At 41.7% G+C, this 13,569-nt stretch overlaps 1 protein-coding gene across 1 annotated transcript; it reads right to left on the reverse strand.

Annotated features, from left to right (window-relative positions):
- Positions 1-661: 661 nt before the first annotated feature.
- On the reverse strand, positions 662-13,092 carry LOC147015186 (uncharacterized). Its single transcript, XM_085849740.1, has 3 exons — positions 12,859-13,092; positions 4,551-4,805; positions 662-1,114 (listed from the first exon to the last, which is right to left on the reverse strand). The coding sequence occupies exons 1-3, from the start codon at positions 13,052-13,054 to the stop codon at positions 1,074-1,076; spliced, it is 492 nt and encodes a 163-aa protein (XP_085705866.1). The 5' UTR covers positions 13,055-13,092; the 3' UTR covers positions 662-1,073.
- Positions 13,093-13,569: the final 477 nt, after the last annotated feature.

The following is a 13,569-nucleotide window of genomic DNA, read 5'->3' on the forward strand; positions in this document are numbered from 1 at the left end:
ATGTCCACGAGCGTATAAAATCAAGAATTTGCAAGGGTAGACTTGCTGTGTCCACGCCGGCACGAAGTGGGCTTCGTGGTCTGGACATGCAATGTCCCCCCCTCCCCCCACTTTTCAAAAGCAATCGACGCCCATGCTGAAGACCCTTACACTCCTTTAGTTTATATCCTTTAGACCTTCACAACTTTCAGACGTTCTAATACCCTGGAGACCCCTTTGACCTTAAAACCCTTTTTATACATTTTAAGACCCTTTACACCCCTTCAGAGAATTCCAACCTTTTTTTTTCAGGCAATGCAACCCTTTAGACCTTAAATTACACTCTTTAGACCCCTTCAACCCTTTAAGGCCCTTCAGACCATTTGATCTTTACAACTTTTCAGACTTTTGATGTTTACACATTTACAATAGACCACTTAGACCTTCGATTTGCAATCAACGACCTTTCATTTAGTACATCATTACATTTATTTGCCACATAAAATGCACCAGACAAAATAAGTCCTGGTGAGGATCTGCAATCTCTGATTGCTCTTTCTTGGTGTTCATCAGATTGCTCCACCATGTACTTCCCATGGACACACAATGCACCGATACATTTTTGCCTCAGGGTGTGAATTATCTGGTAAAAGTTTTGGGATAACAAAGAAAAGACAACAGCCTCAGCCAGTTCTTTATTGTTATCAACTGTGTTGAAATCTGTCAAGTGTAATAGATTGCACATCACTGGCTGCTTTCGTACAACATCGAATTCCTCCATTATATCAATGTTTTTTGCAACATTTGAATATATAATAATTATGTGGTCATCTATTATTTGCATTTTTGTCAAATGAGGCTAGATAAGTTACATTTTCTTTCAAAGAATATTTATAAGTCTTTACATATACCTATCCCGGAGTCATTATATAGATTGCAAGTTTGACCTTCAAGTCCGTCTCTTCTTTCTCTTGTATCTTCCACCCGAGGGCTTCATGAACCCCATCCTGTGATGTGGCCGAGCTTGTGGCTGGAGAAACGGAGCTCAACTTGGTGATATGCACCTTGGATCACTGAGTAAATAAGTTCACCCTCTAATACCAGTAGTAATCTGATCGCTGTTGTTGCATGACTCCTGGGGAAGATTTGGAGTGAGAAATCACAGGAAAATGATTACATATAGATCAATTGGGAGTAATTTAGTGCATAAGTTCAAGGATCTTTTTTCTGGACTGAGTTCCTCTGACCTTTCCCATAAAAAAACATGAAGCAATTGGAATGGCACTCGTAGAGTGCACAGTCTCACCTTGCACGTTCATTCTGAACAAAAATACCATCATTAATGCTTCAGTCACATTTGGCTCGGCGGCCGCAGGGTCCAAAAAATCTACGGCCACTAGCAATTATAGGGTGGCCGCAGTATTTCCACGGTCACACAATGTAGCAGTCGCATATGTTTTTCTTTTTTGGGTAGCCACACGGGGTATTTAGAAATTGTGGAGACCGAAAACGTGCGGGTGCCGTACGGTCTTTGATTTGATGTCGCACGGTGAACTTAGAGCGTCCCTGCGGCGGCCATATAATTTTCAAGGCAGACGCAAGGTAGCCTCAAGGTGTCCGCAAGGCGACCGCAGGGGGGCCCTAAGACGAACGTGGAAATAGTGCGGCCGCCGTAATTTTTTGGGGGTTGGCAAAATTCATTTTTCATTGATAAGAGCCGACGGAAAACGCACGAATAACGCAAGCCCACCGTACGCCCAACGTAAGGTCGACATGGAACACATCTACGTCATGGCTACGGCTTACTTTGCGAGATATTGAGAGGTCATTTACCCTAACCTGCTTTCTTTCTCTCTGGGATATCTAATCTTCCATGTGTGTGTGATGGTTTGAGCAAGTGCATACCGAAGGTGTGTCCCCCGGTAGTTATATCACGTGACCTTTTGGTAAACGGTATTTATTAGATGGAGGACCCAAAGTCACGTGGTCGATTAGTGACCCGCCGCGTCACAAAGTTATTCGTGTGCGATGGCCTGCGATTCTGGAGAGTCTGGTGGGAACCCGAGGGAGTTTACCCCTCATTGTCTCCCCCCCCCCCGGATCCCGAGTCCACAACAATATTACCACTTTTAGTTGCTTATGCAACATATGATATAACGACTCTCCTATGTTCCTTTGGTTGGTTGGTTTCTGGAGCACAAAACAAAAAACCGACTTATTCTGCACCATTCCTGGTGTTGGCTTAATGGTTAGGGTGGTGGGTTTGGGGTCCAAGGATCCTGAGTTCAAATCCCCCTTGGCTGTTGAATTAATTCCAGGTGGTGTTGACTCTGCCTGTCATCCTTCCAAGATCGGCAAAATGAGTGCCAGCATGCTGGTATCCTGACTTCCATCCAGGATTGTACCCAATAGCCAAGGAGACTGCTTCAGCCAGCCCCAATGCTCTGCGCAGAGTATGGTCCCGATGGGTTGATGGAATTCTGCACCTGCTGCTCTTTCAATGCCGTGCTTTCAGGTTATTCCTGGACAAAGGTGAGACAAGTGCAACGTTTTATTCATTCCAGATGAACATCCTTATGTGTTTGGATGCCTTAGTGCCGAAACTACTTTGTTATGTCTCCAGCTGTGAGTGGAATGCTTCTTTAGATAAGTTACTCATGGGCCCAGGGTGTTTACATATTTCATGCACTTACTGATGTGGATATGGTATGTATGGAGTACACAGGTTGTTCGGGGGGAGAGGTGTCAAAATTACTCAGATGTTTGTGTATGTGGTAAATAAACATGTCCTTATGTGATCTAATGTAACCACAAATGCCTCTGAATACTTTCACAATTGGAGAATGTCACTTGTGTGCTTGTGTTGGCACCAGTGGATTGTATGTATGGGCATTAAGGGTACATGGAGAAGTTTTTTTTTTAAACTTGTGTTGAGTTACTTAAACAAGTGTGGCCAAAATAGATTTGAAACTACGGAATTTTAAGTCCATCAATTATCTTTGCACATGCTGTTGATACCAGTATATGCTGAAGGCTGAACTGTTTGTCAAATACTTGAGTTTCAATAAAGTGGGATTCTTTTCCTCTGAGGAGTAGAATATCTTCATGAGATTTTGCAACATGTTTGGCAACAGTAAATGTCTGTGGAGGTACCAATCTCCAGGTGTAAGAAGGCTTGGCTCCTTCACTCAGAATGCAGTATTCAGGATTGACCCAACTGATGAGGAATGGGATGCCTGCCATTTACAGTGGATGTCCAGTCGGATCAATGTTTCTGCTTTCCATTATAAAGTAATTGTAAACCAAAGACAAGCAAGCATAGGATACAGTACAGGCTATTCATGCAATGGCAAATTCCCACTATACAAATGGCTTACATGGCCAAAATATTGGAGTGCTATCCCCAAAAATCCGACTTGATGATAGAAATTGTGTTTTGTGAGGTTTATTGATAAATCCCGGTGATGCTTTTGTCCAAATGATGATTGGCTAGTGGCTACAAGTATCCAGCATCCAAATTGGCAACATTACGAATGTCACACTTGTATACCCTGTGTCAGACAATGCTGTACTGGACCAACACCCCATGCCACGATGAAAATTCCCATTATGTATCTGATTGACCTCTTGTTGTTTTACAGCAGCAAATTATAAGCTTAACTGGCTCAGTGGTGAAATGTAATGACCAAACTTGGTGGTGTAATAGTTACAGCATCTGCTCCGAGTCTGGAGGTCAGTGTTTTAAACCCAGGCCGAGTCATACCAAAGACTTAAAAAAATGGTATTGCTGCTTTCTTGATATTCAGCATTTAAATGGATAAGAGCAGGGCCAATCTCCATAGGTTGGCATCCATGGAGAGGAAATTCCGCCTTAGGCAATGCCCTGCAGAGTGCGGTGAGAAAGGCGGCACCACTATTGTGGGGTTGCTGGTACCCAGTGCCCCAGGAAGTGACAGCACTTCCCCCAAACTCAGTGACTGTTTTTCTTGTCTAAAAGTCCTGTGTTGTCTCGTGTATTTGTATGTACGTCTTTGTGGGTGAACTGTGTGTGGCAATTCCACTACGAGCCTGAGATTCTGTTAAAAAAAAAAAAAAAACAAGAAGTGATTTGAACATCTTGCAGCGAATTGAACAAGTGTGTGGTTATGCTTGGCCGACATCTGTTTGTCACCACTTTTCCAACCTGCTGTCACAACAACACAATTTTAAGAAAAAGTAAATGCCACCTGAGGAGATATTCTACAGGATAATGTCGCCCTCTTTTATACGATCTATTGACATCTCCAGGCCTCTATCCCTTAAAGAAAAGGCCTTTCAACCAATTTCAGCCATCTTCTGATTATACTAAACTGGCATGCCATGCATCACAGTTTGCTTTCACTTCATGGATGAAACGGAAATAATTCTGTACTTCAAGTGAGCCATCTACTGCAAAGAGGAAAAGTTATTGTTCTGGAGTGCATATCCAAAGTAGTAACCTCTGGTACGGAATAGGTAAGAAGACAATACAAATTAAAGGTATAGATTTAAAAAGATGTGATCATGAAAGGCAAAAATTAGTGCAGACAAACCAGATGCATTTGGTGGATCAAATGGTCCCACCCAAGCCTGGGTGAGTTCTCGCCTGCTTCGATCGCAGGTCACGGTTGCACACCTAACCCTTTCCTCCTGCTGAGGGAGTCCTGAATCCAAGTCAATTCTAGAGCCCATTGGAACTCCCATTCCCCAAGGAAGGGGGTAGTTTGTAGGGCATCCAGCTGACGGGTGGTGGTACGGTGCTGGAGCTGTCCAAAACGATGGTGGAAAATGGCGGCTTGTTTCAGACACTGAGAGCAGATAAAATGAGGCATGTTATTCCTTTTGTTTATAACTATTGCAGAAGCTATTAATTGAGTATTCAACATTCGATTTATCCTGGCAATCACATGGTACCCAATATTGCATGACAATATGAAGATAAGTTTGATCTTAGATAGGAGTGCAGGACTGAGATATTACTTTATCTACAATTGGAATTCCAGAGAAGGTATTGTCATTGTGCAGCGTCTGTCTGTTTGTCCATCTCCTAATTCGACTTCTTTGGCCAAATCGATTGGCTGATCTGCCTGAAATTTGGCAGCAAGTTTCCTCTCCTGATTGTTAACGGGGATTGCAAAGCTCGTTCCGGTCACTTGACTTGAAGTTGGTTAAATTGGTGAACTTTGTAAATTCCTTCAAAAATCTTCCCCTCCAGACCCACCAGTCAGAATGCTACCAAATTTGGGTTGCAACATTAGGACAGGATCCTGATGTTAAATTGCGGTGGCCATGTTGATCACATGACCGGAAGTGTGTCAAAATGCCACTCGTGTAAATTCCGTCAAAAATCTTCTTCTCCAGACCCACCAGTCAGAATGCTACCAAATTTGGGTTGCAATATTAGGCTAGGGCCCAGATAAGCTACAGGTCCAGTGGTCCTATTTTTATTGTTATTGTTGTTTTTTTGTTTTTTTTCCCATCCATATTAATTATTTTGTCCATCCTTCGGAAAAGTACAAAAGCACGAATAATGAAGGATATCTTATATGATATGATATGTCTATGTACTCGTTACACCCCTGAAGTTGGAAAGGAATATTTGGTCTCTTTGTGGAAAGTAATGAAATTTAATCATTTTCTTGGAATAACTCCTTTATTTGTTCAGTATGGTAAAGGAATGCATAAATGAATACTAGTGAGTTCATAGAATACCTTACCCCACACAGTCTTGAGAGAAAAGACATAGGAAGGTTCTTTTTAGCCCCCGTTGGACTTGGTCAAAAATGGGGGCTTTTGGATTTGATCTCTATTTTCATGTCCGTGCGTGCACGCGTGCATCCACAACCGTACCTCGGACATGTATGGACTGATTTCATTCGTACTTGGCACACAGACAACACATGGTGGTCTACATATGCACATCATTTTTTTTTGAGATCAGATCCATGATGTCCGACTGGTGGCCATTTTGTTGCTTATATGGGCTCTCAACCATTTCTCAGACATGCATGGTCTGATTTGATTCAAACTTGGCAAAAGCACAATACATGATAGCATACACGCGCATCTACCTTTATTTTGCAATCTGATCAAAGATAGCTGACTGGTAGACTGGCAGCCATTTTAGTTGTAAATAAATATGGGCTTGCCCTTTAACTCCGTACAGAAAAATTACTAAAACAATGGGGGCTATGACATTTTATGTTTTTTTTTTTTAACTTGTTAATTCTTGCTTTGCATTTCCAAGCATGATCGGTATTTCCTACAAGCCATGATTTTGTCTGAATCGTGATACTCCCCAACACTGAGAGAATGAGCAGAAATTTAATTGGTTGAGATAATGTACTATTTTTCCAACTGCTGCTAAGCTGGAGGTTGTTGGAAGTGATAAGAAGGCGATTTGTGTTCTTCAGTGTTGAAGTACTGTGTATAATTCAATTGAAATAAAATAAAGGTTTTCAAAGGCTGTAGAAAAAAAAAATTAGGGGGGGGGAGTTTACAGCCGTTGATGCACCGTCTTTAACACCACTTTATTTAACACTTTACATTCATTCTTCGTGCCTATTGTTTGGCCTTTATGATGTCCCTAAAATCCAGAATTTTCCTGTTTGGAATAATTTTAGATTTTTTTTTGACTGCCAGACAAGCAGACAGACTAAAGCAATTACCTTACTCCTCTCTGCGCATGTGCACTCTGGACGAGATTCCATAAAGTATGCCAAATTCAGAGTCAAAGTACTGCTTAACTGCAGGTTTGTGTTCCGATTCATGTTCCTATTTGTGTTTTACAGTATTCAAAATATAACATTTAATTCAAATTAAGTTGTTCCTCGATCATAGACCATTGTCTGCAGACAGACAAAAAAGTGAACCATTTGCTTAACCCTGCTTTTCACTTTGTTTGTGGAGTAACAAATATTGCTGTCTTGCCATCTGCATATATCGTTATGTGATGCCCTCCCTACACATTGGGAGAATTACTCAACACCATGAAGATGATGCTGACACAGTCTCAGATTAAGACCACTCTTTGGTCAAAATGTCTGTCTTGAGCCTTGCCTCATGAGCAAATTTATTGTTTTGACATTGCTGTCAAAGTATATTCTTTGTTTGCATTGTTTTTAAATACCAGATGAGTTATATACTGTATGACTTCAAATATAGTCAGTTTTAGCAATAAATACCGCATTATACTTGTCTAACCATTCAGCACGAATTACAGAAAACCAAAAGGACGTCTCGGTGGCTTTCACGCACAGTGCAGGAAAGAATAACAAAGCTCATTCCTCAGTGAAGAAAGCATTGATAGAGGAAAACTCACATAGAAAATAATATCTTGAGTCATCACACCTGTCATTAAACTTTGACATGATCGATGTACACATTGTATGCATATTTTTCATCTCTGAATATACATACACCAATGCACTCAAACCCCATGACCAGACGAATAACAGACGACTGGAGAAATGAACTTGTTATCCTATTTCCAAAATGTAGAACATGTCTTGTTTCAAGTGAAAAATGACTCAAATAAGTAAATTCAAAAGGATTCTTTCAAATGTACAACTCCAATTAAAGTTTGAACAGAGATTACTCGATTTTCTCTCTCTCTCTCTCTCTCTCTCTCTCTCTCTCTCTCTCTCTCTCTCTCTCTCTCTCTCTCTCTCTCTCTCTCTCTCTCTCTCTCTCTCTCTCTCTCTCTCTCTCTCTCTCTCTCTCTCTCTCTCTCTCTCTCTCTCTCTCTCTCTCTCACTCTCTCACTCTCTCACTCTCTCACACTCTCACACTCTCACACTCTCACAATCTCACACTCTCACACTCTCACACTCTATCACTCTATCTCTCTCTCTCTCTCTGTGTCTCTCTCTCTCTCTCTCTCTCTCTCTCTCTCTCTCTCTCTCTCTCTCTCTCTCTCTCTCTCTCACACTCTCACACTCTCACACTCTCTCTATCTCACTCTCTCTATCTCACTCTCTCTATCTCACTCTCTCTATCTCACTCTCTCTATCTCACTCTCTCTATCTCACTCGCTCTATCACTCTCTCTATCACTCTCTATCACTCTCTGTCACTCTCTCTATCACTCTCTATCACTCTCTCTATCACTCTCTATCACTCTCTATCACTCTCTATCACTCTCTATCACTCTCTATCACTCTCTATCACTCTCTATCACTCTCTCTATCTCACTCTCTCTATCTCACTCTCTCTATCTCACTCTCTCTATCTCACTCTCTCTATCTCACTCTCTCTATCTCACTCTCTCTATCTCACTCTCTCTATCTCACTCTCTCTATCTCACTCTCTCTATCTCACTCTCTCTATCTCACTCTCTCTATCTCACTCTCTCTATCTCACTCTCTCTATCTCACTCTCTCTATCTCACTCTCTCTATCTCACTCTCTGTCTTTCTCTCTCTCACTCTCTCTCACTCTCTCTCACTCTCTCTCACTCTCTCTCACTCTCTGTCACTCTCTGTCACTCTCTGTCACTCTCTGTCACTCTCTGTCACTCTCTGTCACTCTCTGTCACTCTCTGTCACTCTCTCTATCACTCTCTATCACTCTCCTTATCTCTCTCCATATTTCTCTCCCCACCTCTCTCAGTCTATCCCTCCATCTCTGTAGCACATCCATGCATGCTTTGCAACACTCAAACATTACACCCACATCACATACATTACAAAATCCACATTACTGAACTATGAGTGCAAATCCAATCAACAAACATGAGCATTAAACAGTGTGAGCATCCAGCACTGTCAGAAGGGCGGGTCTGCAGCGAGACATCAATGGCTGATCACCGGCTCGATTGCGGGAGCTGGGCTTGACCAATGGGCGATGCATGGTGACAGGAATGGACCAGTGAAGAGGCGGCACCCACAAAGCTCAATCTGCGCTCATAGCCGCTCAGTCCACAAACCACCCCCTCTCAAGGCTGATATAAGCCCATTAATCCAAGGGCTCAGAGCTTGTGTGCATCTGGGGAAAATTTAAATCAAGGCTGAACCTGTGAGGCTGAACCTGTGAAGACGAGACTAGTGGGACAAACGGGCTGGTGATGTGCGACAGCAGAGAGCTGAGCCATTGGGCCAACTCGTCAAACTTCCCTGGATGTGCCAGGCTAAAACATTGACTTGCACTTTCTGTCTCTGTCTTTCCCTACATCAAATTAATTCATTTTGAATGAGTGAGGGTACTCAAATGATACACCTTCGTCTTGTCTAAGGCTGGATTACTGACTCACGTATCACAATTTCCTCTGAAGCATTTCAAGCATTCACCTGCACCTCCCCCAACACTGTGCACCACATCCACTATCCTCCCCTTCTTTCTCCCCCTCCATTTTTTTCATGTTGGGACCAATGTAAGCCTGCCGGCTTGGATCGGATGGGCGGAGGGCCGACAATGTACCCTGTCTTCTTCTTCTCTCTCACTGTCTACCACTCTTCCTTATCTTATTTCCTGTTCAAAGAAAATAAGGAAAGATAGACACTGTTCAAATTGCGTAGATTCTTAGGACTATTTGATCCTGTCTTAAGGACATGTGATAGGTTTAAGTGTCTGCTGTATGGACCATGCGAGAGACAGGCCCTGTTTAATTTGATCGAGGGAGGTTAAGGACATCCTGTTCATATGTTCTCTCATTTTTCACTGGGTAAGGCTGTGTGTGTGTGTGTGTGTGTGTGTGTGTGTGTGTGTGTGTGTGTGTGTGTGTGTGTGTGTGTGTGTGTGTGTGTGTGATGACGTTTTTGTTTTTTCCCACACCATTAATGGGAGAATGCTCCCCCCCCCCCAGCCCCCAGCTGTCCATCGATGTGGGTGCGAGCATCACTGATGCATCATTGCTCGAATATCTGGGTCGGTGATTGGTCCACTGTGCCTCAGACAAAGAACCCCTGGGTCATGATTGGGGGATCCTCTGGGTGGGGGGACCCCTCTGCGGTCGATGATTAATTGGTCTTGTGAGGAGGAAAGAGGGTGGAGAAAGTCCCCCTTCCTCCCAGAAACAACCCCCCTCAGCTGATGTGATTGGCTGGGTGCGATCATTCGGCAAGGATGGGTGAACTGCCAATAAAACCGTGTTATTGCCCCTCGTTCACTCTTACGCTACTCTCTGCATGCTGGCACGCACTCCTTTGACTCTGCGGCTGCTCTGTGTTCTTTCTGCCAAGATGTTCTGTCATTGTGAGCTGCCTGCTTGATCCTGCCTTTTCCCTCTGAGAGCACACTCTCATGCTATAGAGCATAGGTTTCTTCACTATTTGCCTACTATTTCCTTCATTCGCCAGGTTTAGTGTGTGTGGTAGTTGTGTGCATGATGCCAAAGCTGGGAGTAAGTTTTTCTTCATTGCTTCGAATCACATCGATTATTCATTGTCTTTGTGTCCAGGATTTTGTTCTATGTCCCTTCTGCCAAACATATTCTTTATTTCACTTTTAAAGCCTGCATATGTGTTTGAGTTCCCACCATCTTTATCTTGCTGGTGATTAATCATTGATTGACAACTCTTGCGGGATTAAATTGTTAATCACCTGATTTAATTAACCATGCATGTTTAGACATGCATGGGATGAACAACACCTCGTGCAACTGCTTGGGTTTCGCATCAGATAAATTGGCCTTGTACCGGTCATCCATGCAGCATTAGCTTCAGCCAGGTTGGTTGCCACCTAAACAGTGAAGGAACACTTCTGGGTCCACATGACAACATCGATCAATGGCATGCAGTTCAGAAAGTAGAGTCTCAGTAAATAGATATAATAAGACATGTGGTGCAAATAATTTAATACATTGAACAGTGCTTTTAGTAACCAGCACAATATTAAAATTACCACTTGACATCTTGATCAGCTATGATCAGCCAAAAACAGGTGTGAATAGATAATGTCTCCCACGCAAAACTGAAACAAAAAGAAATACAGCCCCAATAATTGCCAAAAAGATGAAAGAAAAACATATAACGAAATATCAACAGATATACACTGACAATTTGGAGAATCATAAAAGACCAGGGAGATATAAAAAAAATAAGTTAGACAGATTGGGCATAGACAAAGAAGGCTCATTGGAATGGCTAAGAATAGGTAAGCTCAACTGGGATGGAGAACGAATCATAATAAATGCCCAAGACCAAAGACACGACACGAATAGCTTTAAGAAAATGGTGGAATTGAGTCAATTGGACAGGTGTAGGTTTTGCAAGGTAGAAACAGACAGCACGAGTTACCTCCTATCAGGATGTGAAAAACTTGTCAGAACAGCTGTACACACAAAGGTACAACAATGTACGCAGAGTAATCCACTGAGTAATCACGTAGAGTAATCTGCAGAAATTTTAATGTCCCAGTTTCAGAAAAATCATGGAAATATTAACCAAAAGCAATCACTGAAATCAAGGGAGTGATGCTCACGTACAACCTGGTAATCCCATCGAGCATGAACATAGAAGAAAAAAAAAACGAATTGTGACCGGATATAGTACTCATTATAGACCAGATATGCAAAATATTATAGACCGGATATGAAAAAAAAGAAAAGACAGCATTGCAAATCAAGTTGTCAGTACCCAGCGATTTTGGCCGATACAGCACAGAAATAAAGAAAATGACCAAATACCAAGATCTAAAAAATGAAGTGAAAAGATCTTGGAAGTTGAAGAGCGCCAAAATTGTACCAGTGATGGAGCAATGCAAATGATAAAAAAGAACCTTATGGGGATATTAGAAACCATCCCTGGGAATATTACAACAAACGAACTGCAGTTTGAATCTGTCCGGAGCTCAGTGACGATCCTGGAAAGAGCCCTCGGAACAAAACTTTGAGAACAAGAAAACGTCACAACTTGGTCCAAGAATCATGATGCCTTCTCAAAACCGAGATAAATACTTTGAGACCTGGGAGGACTCCATTCCACCTTCCGAAACCCACATATGGAGATAACAATCAGACACACACACACACACACACACACACACACACACACACACACACACACACACACACACACACACACACACACACACACACACACACACACACACACACACACACACACACACACGGTTTCTTGACCTAAGCAAAGGTATCAGTAACTCGGCAAGAAAGGCATCTGCTACACTATTTGTGTCCATATTGTCAAATTCTAGTTCATGTAATAGATGCAAGACGTATGAAAGTGGAATCACAGCTTTTATTGGCATATTCAAGGACTTTGATATTTTTTTTCTTTCTTGTTGAAAGGTTGTGGCAAATTATTTTGATGAACCTGCACCAGAGATATTTTTATTCTATAGTAGAATCTCTTTATTAAGGTTTATTAATGTATTCTAAATTTTAAAGTCACATACAGTGCTCTTTTCTCTCCAATGATACTGTGCTTGCTAAACTGGTTTGATTTTATCTCAGACAAACATAATTCCTTTTTGACATTCTCCTCCCATCAGTCACCTTCAGATCACTCTTTAAAGCTCCTTAGTAATAAACCACATTCTAATATTACTATCTTTCCCAAAAGAATAATTTTTCCCAATTTATTTTTTGGTGTTTTCTTCCCTTCTATCGAACTTCTTACATCATATTTTAGTACACTTTACCTTATTGGTTACTCTTATCCGTTGTTATTCCCGGCTACTCTACCTGTTTTTTTTTGTTTTTTACAATGTCAAAGACATAATGAAAGAGCTTGTAGAGATATCAATGAAGGATAAATCCTTAAAGGAGCTTCAGAGTAACTTTACATGAATTACAAGAGCATTAACAAACAATGGACAAATCAACACAGCATATAGGATACACAAATCAGGCCAACCCATATGTACTCCCGAAACCTCCGAATAAACCTTAGCAGTTATTTCACCTTTTTCTCCTCGGAGAGCACGATGGAAGTGATTGTCCACTTGCTGCCCGCTCTCCCCTTCATAGTACATGAAGAGCACTCTTCGTTCACCTTCTTTTTTTACCCCTTCTTCCGCAGTGTTCCTTTTCTCTCTTTCTCCCTGCACCTGCACGGCAATTCGCTCCCTACTCCGGTCTCTCTCAAACTTCGACTCCATTCTATTCTGTATTTTGCTGTCTATAACAGCTGACGAATAGAACTATAGGGAACATGCATCGGAATGTGGGTGTGACTGTAAAACCAGCACAACGAGAACTGTCATTTCTGTCACATTGCATATTTGCTTCTATGACTTTTGGCTTTGTAATGAAATACTCAATAAGTATTGTACAAAAATGTATTGTTTCTGAATATATGACAATGCAGACGACATTATTAGATTCTAGAGATTTCTGCATTGAAAAAAAAATCCATGATGAGCTCAGAGACGTTTAAAATCATTAAGTTCATCGATAAATGTTTGTATTTGTGTAAATTGCAGCCATTTGGACATGGAGTTACAATCTGAAGATTTGAGGATGAAAGAAATCCAGGATATTTAAAATGGAAATATATAGGTACATGTGGCAGGACTGTGTACATGCTTTTCAATACATAGTTTGAGACGCATGGAAGAGTTAGTGACTGAGGATGAGAGTTTGAGAGTTCAGTTCACCAACATTCGCACAGAAG

The sequence above is a fragment of the Eptatretus burgeri genome, chromosome 12 (assembly GCF_056783735.1).
Source record: "Eptatretus burgeri isolate ZD-2024b chromosome 12, Ebu_testis_v1, whole genome shotgun sequence".
In the NCBI taxonomy this organism is placed as follows: Eukaryota; Metazoa; Chordata; class Myxini; order Myxiniformes; family Myxinidae; genus Eptatretus; species Eptatretus burgeri.